The following is a 16024-nucleotide window of genomic DNA, read 5'->3' on the forward strand; positions in this document are numbered from 1 at the left end:
AACTCATGAAACAGTGACATACAATATACTTTGAAACCAAAATAAATAATTGTGTGTAAAAGCTGTTCATCAAGAAAGCTTCTCCTGCATTCAGGGTTTAAGAACTGGCAAAAGACCTTGATCCAGTACTCTGGTATAGACATTCTCAAAGAAGGTAAAGAATGTGAACTCTCTGTAACTGGAATATGTCTTACTAGGGGGCTCCGCCCCCTGCTCGCTTCGCTCGCCAACCCCTGGCGTTGGGGCATGACAAAGAGTGAGATGTATGAATTAGATATAGAATAGTGTGCAGGTGTGGATGATGCATATAGAAAGCCAAAAATACAGTGTTTGGCACAGAGTAATGGTTTAGTGGAATATTTCTTTGTACACAACATTAGTAGTAAAGATGGTGTCCTGTCCTTGAATGAGTCTTCCTTGGCATGGAGCATTTATAACTTTAACTTTAAAGTCAGATGAACGTCGAACACGTGAGAAGGCAACATAAAGTTGTCCATGTCCAAAAACGGGCTCAGAGAGGTAGATGCCAACCTTGTCAATGGTTTGCCCTTGTGATTTGTTGATGGTCATGGCAAATGCAGGTTTAATGGGGAACTGTCTGCGTTTCAATGTAAAAGGTAATTCTAGGTCAGAACTCGTAAGGTCAATTCTAGGAATAAGAACAGTATTGTTAGCATGTGATCTTGTAAGAACTGTTGCTTGAATAACATTGTGTGTCATGGTGTTGACGACTAAACGTGTGCCATTGGATAAACCCTGTTTTTTTTTGGACATAATATAGTGCGTTGTGTTAAAAGGGGCATTTTGTCTAATGAGACTGCTGTTCCAAATATCTCCGTAAGTAAGTCGTAGCAGATTTTGGGTTGAGGAATTGTAATAATATCTGGGTGAAGTTTATCTGTATTGGTGAGGGTACAATGTTCTAGTTGTAATAACCAATTGTTATATTCGTGATCTGGAAATCGCATGTTTTGTACCAAGTGTATCTTTAGAAAGCCAAGCTAATTGTTCGTGTAACATTTTTTGTTCCGCGGTTTTAGAAGCGCGCCGAGGTGAATTTTTTTGTTTGATGCGGGTTCGTGTTTGTGGTCCCGTTACTCGAGCCGTCTAGTTTTGTATCCGTGATCGTGAATCGATGACTTGTTTGATCTTTATCGTGAGGAATATGGATAAGTAATAAGTAGGATCGAACTCACTGTTACTATGCGGACTGTTCGTTTCTTCGTATTATCACCAATCAGGTCTCGCGCCTGTATATGTATTGTAGTTCGGTCTCGTGTTGTTTATATGACGTCGTCGCGTATTTTAAGGTGGACTGAATAATAGCTGAGCGCACGGTATGTGGAGCAATAGCTAAGCACTGTCTAAAATCTACTCCTAATAAAAGTACCTTCACTCCAAAGGGAATATTATTTTTCATCAACGCAATGCCAATTGTCCGCGTATTTTAAGGTGGACTGAACAATAGCTGAGCGGATTGTAAGTGGAGTAATAGTTAAGCATTGTCTAAAATCTTCTCCTAATAAAAGTACCTTTCTCGCAAAGGGAATATTCTTATTCATCAACGTTTGTAGAAGTTTATCAATGGTGTTGAGTAAGTGACTGGATGCCATTGTACATTCATCTATAATTAATAGTGTGGCAAGACGGATGTCACGTGCATTGTTACTGTGAATTGTCATAGTGGATACCGATGTTTATGTGATTGGGACCGGTATTTGGAATAAGGAGTGACATGTGTTTTTGGAGCCGAGACATTTTTTCTTTCGCGGTTTCAGAATAGCTTTGTAGGTGCTGATGTGATTTGTGCATATTTGCGTTCTTGATTTGTTTCAGGGTGCACTGTTCCAATGCGATGTAATATTTGTCCACATACGCGAAAGCAGTATGGGTCATTGCCTTTTGGTGACATGATATTTACTCCGGTAGATGCAAAATCAAATGAACTATTGTAGGATGTAATGCAGATGAGCCGCTGTGTATTTTTTTTTTTTTCATGCGGGTTCGTGTGTTTGGTCCCGTTATCCGATCCGAATCGTTTTGTACCCGTGAGCGTGTATTCATGACTTGTTTGTTCCTCAGCATGCGAAATATGGATAAGTAATAAGGAGGATCGCACTCACTGTTAATATGGAGCCTTTTCTGCAGTTGAACGGTTAATAGTGCTTTATTGTAAGGAGATCCACCTATGCAGCCTAGTGTGAAGGTGTTGAGATGACGTATGTTTAATATGGACGGTTCCTTTAGAAATGGGGCTTTGGGTGTCACTTCTTATTGATGTTATTGTGTTTGTGGGTCTGATTCGTCGTTGTTGTGAACGTTTCTTGTGCCATGTCTCGTCTCTAATGGGCCTGGCGTGGTGGTCACGGCTTCTTTTTTTTGTTGCGTTAGGAGCTTGTTAAATCCTCCGGTTTGTGTGGGTCCCGTTTCGTGTGCATTGTGATTCGTGCGGCGCCGTGTGCTTTTTCGGTGTCTGAGCGGGAGGGGGGGGATTGGTGGTGCGCAAGCTTCTTCTTTCTTTTTGTGTGCCAGGGGCTTGTTGAATCCTCCTCTTTGTGTGTGTCCCGTCCGTTGCTTGTAGGGTGGGTGGGGTGGTTTTGGGTTCTTTTTTTTGTGTCCCAGGGGCTTGTTGAATTGTCCTCTTTGTGTGTGTTCCGTCCGGTGCCTGTGGGGGGGGGTGGCTTGCAGGTGGGCGCGAGCGGCTTCTTTTTTTTGTGTGCTAGTTTCGTGTGCAATGGGTTTTGTGCGGCGCTGTGCGTCGCCTGCGTTTGACTCCTTTTTTCTGTGGTCGCGTCCGCCTCTCGCGGAGCCTCATTTCTTGGTGCGCCTGCGCAGTACGTCTTTTTGCGGCTACGGCCCATGGCCGGATGTCCCTGCGTCCATCCGGTTTAGCATTCTCTGTTAGTAATATGGATTCCCAACTACTTTAAAAGTGACCATCAACCCTGATGAGCTACTTTAACCATTAGAGTACCACGATATTCAGCAATTTGAAAAACTCCAAATGGATCTCAGCCATTCCTACAGACTTGTCGTTGTGGAGCTTTTCAACCACTGCACTGATTTCAACCACAGAAACAGTCAAAGTCTCATCAGACACCTCCAACACAGTCTCCTACAATGAAAGCATGGAGCTCCTTGATGTGCGCCTTATGCAATAACCTACATCAAGTAAATGTACAATATATTCTGAGATTTTACAATTGAAGAATACATGAGTTTAACAGTAAAGTAGTTATTTCAGATAAAGAAGGCAGAATTGTTCAAGTAGTTACTTTAGGTAAGAAAGATGGATGTCCACATGGAAAAAAGAATTCACTGTACTCTGTACATGTGACACTGATGACTCTATACATCTATAAAATCAAAGTCAATAATTCCTCCAACTTAGAAATCTGGACAGTGTCCTGCCTAAGGTATCCGATTCATAAAATGGTTTGCTGTAAGTACATTCAAGAAGCATAGACCTCATGCAACAAACCTTTACCAAACTCCTTCTATATTAATGTATTGATGCTAGCGCTTTAACAGCTGCAACTTTCTTAGTCTGTCAGTACCCCTGACAAATCAGAAAATACTAACAGTAATAATACAAAGATGCTTCTCACTTCTGGTAACTTTTCAAACTCTTGATATCCACCATTGGATCTTGGGCATCATGACAGGCATCAACTGTATTTTACTCAAAGCTCATTTCCACTATCCGAGTCTTAAATATAATCGATTGAGCTTTTATGTCCTCATTCTCCCTAAAAGATGTAGGACGTGCTCCTCCATACAAGTTCAACTGAATCTCACTAAAGACATCTGCTTAAAAATTCCAGAGTACCTTTTCTACGAATTTCAGTTTTATTTGGCTTTCCAACGAACAAGGGTAGTAATCAATTTACATCTCAACATCTCTAGTGCCAAAATATACAGCCTTGCAACAGAATGCTATAAAAAATGACAACACTGACTTTTGCCAGGTACTGTTAGGTGCAACCTTGAGTTCAAATATAAAATGGCACAGAAATACAATCTCCATTGATATCTTGAATTTCAAGATTAGACAGTTTGTGCATTCAAATCAAGGGCCTCATAAATTTCCTCACTTTTCAGAAAGCTTTAAAAAAAACAATGATTGCTATCTGCCCATTGAAATGATTTTGCCCTTCAAATCTAATACCACAAAATGGCGACAATATGCTGGGTAATTTCAAAAGGTTAAGACTTTTAAAAGATAAAATAATGGGCCAGGGCTGGGGAAACACAGTGCAGCAGGAGGCATGATACTGAACATTTCATGATCCTAGAATCCACTGCCCAAAAAATGTAAATGAAAGAGTAACTGAAGTAACTGAATGCAGGCCAAGTTATCATTAAGAAATAAAAGGAATGAATTGGAGTAATTGTTCTTGGAATGCAATTGTGCCATGTCCAGTCAATAAGGAGGTAATCATGAAGGGCTAGTGGCCCTTCCCATGTGATCAAACACTGTCTATAGACATCCGGGCATGGATGAGACAGCTGTAGTGACTGACAATTTTGGTGGTATACAAAAGTTAATATTTTTAAGTTAATTCCACTTCAAGTTAGTTTTATACAGAAAACCAGTTTTTGATTTTAAACATATCAGAAAGTATCGGTGCTATTAACATGATAGTTTTCAATACAATAAAAGGCATTAACAATAGGTTTCAGAGCAAAATTTATTTCTTTTTCAATATCACACTGTGCTTTGAGCACTGTATTAATTAAAACCTGGATTCAATAACCCAAGGTACAAATACTGCATGTTTTTTTTTAAATTGTAAAAATCAAATACTATTTTAAATAGCAAAACATATGAGGATCGTATTTCCAGGCTAACTTTTACCAGTATGACTGGTAGATGAGGCTGGAGGTTTGCATTTTATCCGCCGACAAGTCAAAAAGAGATAACAGTTCTAGCAGATGCTCTTGAGAATAGACCTGGAGCTAATTTTCCATAATGACACAACATGACTACAACCCACTTCCTTTGAAAAAGTGCACAATTCACTTTGTCCCCTGAGTGTGCTGTTGGCACTGTTTGGACTTGGGCTCATATTTCACACTTGTGCGACAATGTTTAGGACTACATGCTTAAATTCCTTGCAATGGATCAACAGCATAACTGGCAAACACGGAGTTGGGCATTTATATAGTGTATGTGAGGCACCTCCAAGAAGCTAGTCTACTCTTTCAATGTTCTTTTTTCATTAACCTGTAAATATTATCAAAGACCAGGTGCTTTATGTATAACTCACAGAGCATAGAAGAACAATATCTCACAAGTACTGGAAGGGAGGCCGATGCCAAAATGATTTCCAGATATTTGACATGCTGCTGGTGAATGCATGACAACTGATGGAAAAGACTGAAGTTCAAGTCAAAAAAGGACTTGCCTCTTACCTAAATGCTGCACAAACAGCCCACTTCCAGATGCAGGGTTAGTCACCTGTTCTTTCTACACAAAATCTGTCCATCTCAGCACAGTAAAGATTCAGAGTATACGTACCTAATAACTGTTGATTTAGTAACATCAATCACTCACACTCCTTAACTGGCAAATTTAAATAGAACATAGATGAACATTACAAATAAAGGTGTATGGTGCAGCAGAAACCACCTACTGTTGATCAACCTTTCTTCAGCAACACTTGTCAACATCCAAAACCTAAGTTTGTATAAAAATCACTCTTAGCCTGAATATTACAACGAAAATGCAAGTATATATATATATATATTTATATATAATGTATATATACGTATATAATGTATGTATGAATGTATGTATAAGTATATAAATACCTGGGAGTGCAGCTGGATGATAAATTGGACTGGACTGCCAATACTGGCTCTGTGCAAGAAAGGACAGAGCCGACTATACTTTCTTAGAAGGTTGGCGTCCTTCAACATCTGCAATAAGATGCTGCATATGTTCTATCAGATGGTTGTGGCAAGCGCCCTCTTGTACGTGGTGGTGTGCTAGGGAGGCAGCATAAAGAACAGGGATGCATCACGCCTGAACAAACCGGTGAGGAAGGCAGGCTCTATTGTAGGCACGGAGCTGGACAGTTTGACATCCGTGGCACAGAGACAGGTGCCAAACAGGCTCCTGTCAATCATGGAGAATCCACTACATCCACTGAACAGTATCATCTCCAGACAGAAGAGCAGCTTCAGAGACAGACTGCTGTCACTGTCCTGCTCCACTGACAGACTGAGGAGATCGTTCCACCCCCACACTATGCGACTCTTCAATTCCACAAGGGGGAGTAAACGTTAACATTATACAAAAGTTACTGTCTGTTATACCTGCATTATTATCACTCTTTAATTTAATTTAATAGTGATTTTTATCAGTATGCTGCTGCTGGAGTATGTGAATTTCCCCTTGGGGATTAATAAAGTATCTAAGTAGTAGAATATATACCACTAGGATACTACCTGTAATGCACATAAAACAAAAATCAAACACGAAGAATCAGATGATAAAGAGAAATCTTGTGACGTACTTCAAGTGCCCCAATTTTTGTATCTAACATCTGTATCTTAAAAGACCAAAACTGGAAAAGTAACCATAGTAGAAAGACTTACATAAACTACAGAATTGCCATACTCTATACCAAAAATACAGATGCTAGACCATTTTTTTTAATTTAAAAATTACAGTATTTTACTTAAAGGTACAAATCACTTTACCACCAACACCTGCCAAAAGAGCATCCAGAACAATGAGTTGATTTTCCCATTTAAACAATACGATTTTTAAAATTTATTTAAATGTTTTTTTATCCTCTGTCTAAACACTTCTGAATGGTAGACTCTAAAAAAGGCTAAAAAGTTGAAACTGCTTACAAAAATGAAAAGTAAGTGTTATACCTCAAATGTGGAAGGTGAGGCGGACAAAAAAGAAGTATGAGCGCAAGCATCGGTGTAATTATGTTTTATGAATGTGGGAAATTTGCTTGTATTTCACAGTTCAACATTTAAAATTTTGGTGCAATTCCAGCAAATAACATGCTTTAAATTTTCTGTCTTTCTTTTATAATTTAGTTTGAATTCAAAATGTGAAAAATGTTGCCGTATGTATGAAGGAGCGCAACTAAACTACCCCAAAAAACCTGTTGTATTGATGTCACTGTGTGGTTGTTACAGATACATTCTGAATTTCTCTATTGTATCTACTCTCTGTGTTGTTTGTTTTTAATGAAAAATATTCACCCTGCTAATCCAAAGACAATATTATAAAATAAATTCAAACTGCAAATGTTTAATTTGGCTTCAATCTGTCTCACTCTCATTTCCTTTATTCTTCCCTAAGGCCATTAATGTGGTTAAAAAAAAAAAAAAAAAAAAAAAAAAAAAACATTCCCAAGACAGTACCGGTAGTAGTTCCAAAAGCACTGTAATTGTAACTAAAGGCAGAAAATAGCCAATCATTATGGAGATAATTTGTGCCAAAATTAAAGTGCAATCCAATATGCTAACTAGAAAGAAAGGTAATGTTTTTGTGTGTGTGTGTGTGTGTGTGTGTGTGTGTGGTGTGTTTAATTTTGTCATGGTTTTATTGTTCTGTAATTAAAAAACAAATTAACCAAATGATTGATTGCTTTTTACTATAAGGTGTCTTTTCCATACCACTTTAAAGTACAACACAAAAGCATATTGCATTTTAATTTATGTCCATTGATCACGTCATTACTAAAACATAATGAATTACACTTGGCAGGAGCTCAAATATACTATGTTTTGATTTGAGGCCACACCTTATTCATGTTAAAATTAAAATGTAACCAAATGACCAATCAGGTCAATAGCTGGGGTAAGAGGAATTCCACTTTTAAACATTTCTGTGTTCTGGTGGCAGACATAAGATTCATCACTATTGAATGGGACGTAATTGGTAAAAAGTATGCTTTAGGTCTTGGTGAAAAATGTCACTCTTATGTTAAGCTACAAAAAATATTTTTAAACATGTTAAAATAAGCTGTGCAGTTACATTTTCAAAGTGCGAGTTGTTAGTAGTTTTAACTAAATTCTGAATATAGTGAAACATTTGTTAGCATCACGGAGCTTGGTTTATATGTAGCTTTTTATTTATACTTTCTATGAAAATTCAATATACTGCATATTTTTTCCATCTTTCGACACAAAAGGAAATGAAATTGCCATTTACGACACCAGCTTCCATCAATTCAATGAAAAGGCAGATCCCTGCCTTATCAATTCCCTCTTCGACTTCTTTAGCTCTGATTGTACAAACTAGTGACTGGAATGCCTCTTGCCCCAAATGTTGATGCCCCCTTTGGCCAATTAATCTCATTTAATTTTGGCACAATTAAAGTGTGGTCTCAAATCAAAATGTAATATACTCAAGCTGCTGCTAACCAGAATGCAATACATTTACTTTGCTTTTAGTTATGACATGTGAGCTATGGGCATAAATGAAAATGCAATAGTTTGGGTTTTTTTACATACTAAATTGACACAAAAATTGCATGTCATTATTAAAAGCAATCTATCATTTGGTTGAAATCTTTTTAATTATGATAAGAAAACTGTGCCAAAATGAAAAGCACCACATGCATATACATTACATTTCAATTTAGTTAACACATTGGACTGCATTTAATTTCAGCACAAATAACCATTCATAAATCATCACTAGGAAAAATACTATCTACTGAAATTCACTTTCAGATTTTTGGAATGTTTGCAGGGCAAGGGCACAACAATGCTGGTCTTGACAGATCCATCCAAGTAGTATCAGTGGTGTCTGTGGGTTTTTAGGGGTTGCAGTGTTTGTTAGGCTTGAATTCTTTATATAAAGCTATCAAATAAATTATAAATCTGCACTAGGACAACATGCTTCTCACATGACTGCATAAGGAGCCTGCTTACTATTACATGCTCTTTTGTAGTGTACTAGTATCCCATTTGAGTGAATGTGCTGTCCTATTTTAATCACTACTGTATAATAATAATAATGGTACATTTTTTATTCTAGAGAGAGGAAAAATAATAAAAAAAAAAATTTCTATAACAGATCTTCAACCTGTGTATTGGTTTGTCAATATTGGTTGCACTCCAATTAAACTCTTGCCTTTCATATGGACTTGAGTTTTCTCTTGTTAGGAGTTATGACAGTTTGGGAATGCTCACAAAAACTGCCAATTAAAGGTTGAATTCTGAGGAAAGGATCCTTCTCTCTTCTGTGGTCCTCTATTAAGTTTGAGCAACTAAAGCTCTTTAGTCGGAACACAGACTGACAACTGTACCAAGCAAGATAAGAAAGAGATAAGTCAGACTGCAGGAGAAGCCTCATAAAATGTACCTCATTCAAATCAACAGGAACAGTACATTTGTGAAGTCACGTACAACTTGACAGCATACATTTGTTCATAGCAATAAGAACATGAATAGTCTTACCTATAAACTCTAAGCTGTTATGTTCTACGAGGGGCATTTGTACAGTCCAATGCTGTGGCTTAATTAAAAAAGATCATTTGCTTAAATATTATTTAATAACTGGTCTATTTGAAAAAGTTAGCCTTCAGAAAGAGAGTTTTAAGTTTATACTTGTATAGAGTATTGCTGCACTTGGAAATATATAACAGTAAAAATAGTCTTTACGCTGTAACACTGAATACAGTCAATGAAACATTCATAACCAAGCATCTCAGCACACACCTTTCTGCAATGAGCAAGACCTGAAGCTGCTGGGAAATGCTGTTCAGAAGTCTGTTGTTTCCCCTCCCACAAAGACAACCACTCAGATACCAAAATGAATATCTCCTTTAGCAGCAAGTGAAATATGAGAACGCTTCATACCTTCAGGGTAATGCAGGACTTAAAGGTGTCAGTTTCTGTTAAATCCTTAAGCTGCTAAATTTAACATTTGCTTTATCAGATGCTATCCGGCCACATACATCTGTAGACTAGCATTTTTGAAAGTGTACCCATATCAGTACAGTATATATAAAAGGTAACAGTATCTCAGCAAAAGTGAACACTGCTACCCACATAAATCCCTACCAAGCATTCTTAATTATTTCAATCCTTGCTTGCTAATTGTTAGCAGGTGAACAAGAAATGCAACCAAGATAGGTTGTTAAAGTCTTGAGTATCTAAATCATATACGTAAGAGGCAAAGATTTAACGGATTGTGAATCTAAAGAAAAAACTATATTGGTTCAAAACTGAAATCCTTACCAACATGACTTAATACACATATTGGTTTGCTAAATTTTAAGAACACCATATCTACTAGGCCACAATGCCATTAGCATTAGCACAATGCTTTCTGGAAAAACAAATGCTGCTAAATTATCTAAAGTGATAAAATTGCAGCATGCATAAACACAGCTAGATTTAAAATTAAATGTTTTAACATGACACGAACATAAATAGCTGACCAGTGAGCCCCCTCTTCATTTTTACAGTAAAATTTGGTACTTTAAATCTGATCAAACAAGTACTGAAATGAATAAGCAATAAGTGAAATCTGCTGGGCAATATAATAAGTGACTTAATTTTCAATAAATTAAAAACCGTTTTTAGAACTGAATTATAATAGTTTAGGCTCAGAGTCAAGTTTGAGAATATTAAGTAAAGCAAAAACATTAGCAAAGGTTCATTTACTAATGCCATTAATTAAAATAAAAATTAACAAAATTAGTAACTCACTGGCAACTTATGCAAAGTTTTTTGGTTTAAACAACATACAATGCACATATCTGAATCTTTAATACAACAATATCTGAAAGAAGTGCACAAACTATTTTTAGAAAATACCAGATGGGGCATTACATGAGGAAAGTCCCTTTACCACAATTCAATAAATGCTTCGATAAAGGAAGTAGTAGAATGGAATCAGAGTAATATTAATTTTAAGTCTAAAACAGAATGGAATCAGAGTAATATTAATTTTAAGTCTAAAACAACTGTCTAGCAATCTTTACATGGCTAAAGTGAGGCTGTGCTTTCCCTCTGTTCACACTCTCACAACTCATAGTTATAGTGTCAGTTCATCCGGTCACCCAAAATTGTCCAGGCCCGTACGTCAATATGTCTTATGAATGCCTGGCATCTCAGCCAGAGAGGGCTGTCACTCTCTATCCCACTCTCTTCCTACAACCTTGAAGTAAAATAAAAATGGATAGATGCACAACTAGCAAACTAAATATTAGTAATACATTTTGCGGTCTCCTCAAAACTTTGTCATGTTGGGATTGAAGCCCAGGTCTGGTCACTGCCTAGAGTCTGCACATTTTCTCAGCATCCAGGTGGAATTTCTTCAGGTACTCTAGTGTTTATTAACTGGTGAATTTTATTTGGTCCTGCTTCAATAAATGTAACCCTACAATACATCGGCACCAGTTCATCCACAGTTGGTCTATGATTTGAGCTTCACAATGTCAAGGAAATCTCTACTTTTCTGGAACAATTAACTACATTTAAGTGGATCTAAAAATAAGTGGACAGACAGAAACACCGTCCTATCTGGTGAGTACCAACTCCAAAGTTATACTTTCACAATCTGCAGTTATGTAAGTTTTTGTCATTAAAGCAACCTGTGGAACATACTGAAACACTACGAGTAATCTCATTAACTTCACCGATAATAAACTTTAGAAATGAGTACCGCTGGTAGTGAAAATAGACCAATTTAAATACGGTGCCAAAATTATTAAGAACCTCTGATTCCTTTAAATTTTCTCTTATCCGTCTCACTGCTCTACATACTCAGAACAATGAACAAATTGATTCTATGAAGTTTACTGTATGAAAACAAATGACACACTGGAGAAAATAAAGACAAGTAACATGTTTTAAATGGCAAATATCAGTAATGGATCAACAAAACAAGCAGACTTTCCTTTTTTATACAAAACTCTACCTGAAAAACTACTAGGACTAAAGCTGTCATACTTAAACACCACCCCACAAAAATACTGCACATGCATGTCTGTCACTCTGTCATCTTCTGATTGCAAACTATACGTGCATGGAATTTAAAGAGCAAGCTAAAAAGAGGAGGTCTGAAAGAAAGAACAATGAAATAATTTTAAAAATGTATGATACGTCACTAAAGGAATCTATAGAGACTTACTTAAAAAAAGGAATGCTGAAAGAAAAAAGGACAGTGAAATCATTGTTAAAATGTACTATATGTCACGTAAGGAAACTAGAGTTAGGCATAAGGAGTAGAGAGGGAAAAGGAATATACAGTATATCACTAAATGAAATTATGGATTCTAGAGTTTATATATTTGTCACAAATCAGCAAGCTACATACTCCATAGTAAACTTGCTTGAAACTGTGAGGAAAAGGAACCCACAATATCTGCCATCACTCCCTTCATGCTATGTGGATTAAACAGAGGCTAAAGCATTGGGTGCATACAGTTCAGGTCACCTAGCCCACTAGCACTAATTTTGTATTAAAAAATGTTTACAGCTCCACTGGTTCTGTGCTTATAAATTGCCACGAAACAGTATTCACTACTGAAAAGGCCCCATATAATGTGAGCTTTGTTTGCCTTATGAAACTCCCAACAGGCACTGCCACAATGTGCTTCAAGCAGTATATACATTCTAAAATATAAAACTTTTATCGTACCTTTCTTCGTCCCCGTCAATGGGAAGTTGAATTCTTAATACTGATGGAAGGTTGTTAACAGGGGTGGCTGCAGACTGATTCTCTGGAACTGAAGGCTTCACAGGCTCTTTCCCAGAAATAACAGGAGGCTGAGGTAGGACATCAGACATCCTTCTGTTCTCATCTGCTTGACTGACTGCAGCCTGAGACTGGGCCTGAAACTGGACAAAGTTAGTCTGGGGAAGGTTGGGTACAATATTTGCTATGTTCTGCATGATCTGTCCCCCAGTCTGTGATGATAACGTTGTACTCCTAGGAGACTGTGACTGACTGGGAAGTGATGATTGTCCTATTGTTGAGGGAACATTTGGCATTGTAGCTGGAGTGCTGGACACACTGGGCACTACAGCAGGCACACTACTAGACCCACTTGTCATACCAATAGTGGGCACTATGGCAGGCACATTTTGGATAGCAGCAACAACGGGGTGAGGACCGCTGGGCACTCCTGAAACTTGACTGCTTCCACCCACCCCTGGAGGCTGGAGTTGACTCATAGGCTGAGGCTGCTGTTGTGCAACTACAGACACAGCTCCTACACCTTGCTGTACCACACCTCCTCCTTGTTGCTGCAAGACACACAGAGTAGGAGCTGATGATGTGCCCTGGATGACTCCAGCACCTTGGCCTGCTGAATCACCTGGCTGAGTCTGCAGACCTAACAGTTGAGCTCCAGGGGCAGCAGGTGTTATCACTGGTGAGGAACCATGGATAACAGATTGGCCCACTGGAAGACTAGAAACTTGAAGAGTCTGAGCTGTTGATCCTTGCACATTTTGCTGGGCTTGCTGAATGATAGGCAGATGCTGCAGATAATCCGACTGTGTACTCGGTACCAAAGTAGTTTGTGTTGGCAACAGATGAACAGGGGGAACTTGCGGAGGTTGACCCTGAAAAGGAAACTGTTGTGGCTGAGTCACTGGTACAACACTGGCGGGCTTCTGTATTGTTGGCTGTTGTGAAGGCATGACTATGCCAGGCGGCTGTGATGGCACACTCTGTGACTGAATACTTATCCCACTGTGTACTTGGGGCAAGAGAGTTTGTGGTGCTGATGGTTGTGTAGTGACCGGTGTCTGCACCGGAGGAACAAGCATTTGTTGGCTGGGTGCAGTTAGCGGAGAATACACTTGTGGCTGAAAACAACCATGTGCCACAGACCCGCCCACACTTGGTTGTCCTATGCTGTAGGTTTGTTGCTGAGATGACGGAGTGGTCCCCTCAGACTGATGCAACTGGGAGGCAGCAATTAATAAATTGTCACCTGCAGCATCAGGTCCTTGCATTGAATGTGCTGAGGGGGGCCGCGATAGAGCCACCAGTGGCACCCAACCCACTGTCTCTGTCTGTATTATGATCCAAAACATTAGCATTTCGAATACTATCCACAGTCCTGGTGATAACTGATCCCTCTGAATCTCTTTCATAAAATTCCATACAAGTCCATCTGCCTCTTCTGAAAGGCTCGCCTGTACCATGATCAAGTTTAATGACCCTGAAACGTGAACTGCAAGTTGTAGCAGCAACGGCAGGAGGAACCTGGGAAGCGGTAGCAGGCCCAGAGGACATGGTCGAGGCGATGGGCTGCAGCACTCCTGATTGAGCAGTGGGAGGTTGGGGCTGGCCACCTCCCGATATGACTGCCGAAACCTGGGCAATATTAGCGGTGACGAGGTGACCTGTCAAAAGGACACTTCTTTGAGAAAAAGTCCCATTAGGAGGTGCGGTTCCTGCCGTCCCCAGCTGCCCATCCTGAGGTATAAGCAAGGTGGTGACCTCGCTCTCCGCCACGTTATTTAAAGTTTCTTCAGACGAACTCCTTTCACAGACCTCCTCGGGCTCGAAATCTGTAGCCCGAGAAACATCAAAGATTTCCGATGAGACGTCCTCAGTCCGCGATTCGTCCGGATCATCCAGACTCTCGGTTTCGTCCGTTATGCTACTAGCTGCCACTTGGGCTTGGGTGACACTTGTAATCTGGAAACAGCTCTTTTTTTTAGTCGGCATCTTAGACATATTGAGCACTGGGAAAGATATCACCCCCTCCCCTTTTCTCCTCTTGTTAACTTTACAATTGATCAAAAATCAAAGGTGGGGGGGAGGGAAACCGATTTCACAGTTTACTGCCGCCAGCAAAGCGACCATACAACATCTTTGAGTTGCTTCCCTCCTGTTGCTTCTCTATGATTTCAGTGCCCATACATTTCAGCATATATACAGTTCCAACTTTTATCGACCCCGTTTGCTGCCGTACCTTGTCTCTGCGACTTTTAACTTCCTTTCTCCTCTACTTCCAGCCGGCCTGCTCTGTCAGCTGATCGCCCGGCTCCCAAGTTGTCAGCAGGCCGCTGTCGCAGATAAAGATGCCCGGTCGCTAAGGATACTCGAGTCTGAGGCGGGTCGAGTCCAATCCAGTTGGTTTGTCTTTTTAAACACTTTTTCTCCGCTCTACCTTGGGATCAGTACGTAAGACATCCTGTCGAGAAAAGTACAGACTCAGCTCCGTCCGGCCAATATGATCATCGATGCTTTATCTCCGGCGTGGTAAGTAAAAAGTAGCCAACACTGTAACACACAATTCTACTAGAACACTTCACCAAGCCCTTAGTATGTCCCTTTTGCGCGAACTCCAGAGAAGTGAAATTCACAAACTGCCTGCCTACCTCCCTTCCTTCCCCTCTCACTCGCGCGCGCGCTCTCGCTCTCTCTCTCTCTCTCTCTCTCTCTCTCTCTCTCTCTCACTCACTCACTCACACTTACTTACTAACTCAACAAGATGGCTAAGCGAAAACTCCGCACGGCACTCTGGGAAAAGTCGAACGCCGCACTGCACGGCCATGCTCGGAAAACGCCAACGGCTAATCCCCACCCACTTCCTGTTTCTCAGCCAATAAGATCGTTTAGGAAAAAAAGGACTCTAATTTAAAAGTCGTGCTTTATGACGTCAAGGACCACTGGCCCCGCCCTCCTTCTCAACCTGTTCCTTGCGCAGGCCTGGAAGTCTCAACTGACTCATTCTGTATCACTGCTTAGCAAAGAATATTCAGGAATCTGTAGGCTGCCTTAATGACTATTGTGTATTAGTGTAATGATTTTTATATTTTTACTTTGGAAAATATGTCAAAAGTCCATGTGATTTTACATTTTACTTTATTAGCTTTAATTCTGAAAAGTAAATCTTTTTCACAAAAATGTTTATTGGTTTCTAATGATAGTCTTTGGTAAAAATTCTCCTGTCTTTCTGTACATATGTGTGTGTGTTTGTTTCTCTGTCTTTTTCCTTGTATATGAATACTGCAGATGAATTAATGTAGCACTTGATATAGGAGTGTTAACACCATTAAACTGCTAAAG

The 16024-nt window shown here is 39.4% G+C and overlaps 1 protein-coding gene across 1 annotated transcript in view; it reads right to left on the reverse strand.

Annotated features, from left to right (window-relative positions):
• The window catches only part of LOC114646373 (TSC22 domain family 2), a 77235-nt gene extending 61723 nt beyond the window's left edge, over window positions 1–15512 (reverse strand). The window contains 2 exon segments of the mRNA XM_051923948.1: window positions 12632–13959; window positions 13961–15512. Of these exon segments, the coding sequence (XP_051779908.1) occupies window positions 12632–13959; window positions 13961–14686 (2054 nt within the window). The 5' untranslated portion in view covers window positions 14687–15512.
• Window positions 15513–16024: the final 512 nt, after the last annotated feature.

Source organism: Erpetoichthys calabaricus, chromosome 2 (genome assembly GCF_900747795.2).
Source record: "Erpetoichthys calabaricus chromosome 2, fErpCal1.3, whole genome shotgun sequence".
NCBI classification, from domain to species: Eukaryota; Metazoa; Chordata; class Cladistia; order Polypteriformes; family Polypteridae; genus Erpetoichthys; species Erpetoichthys calabaricus.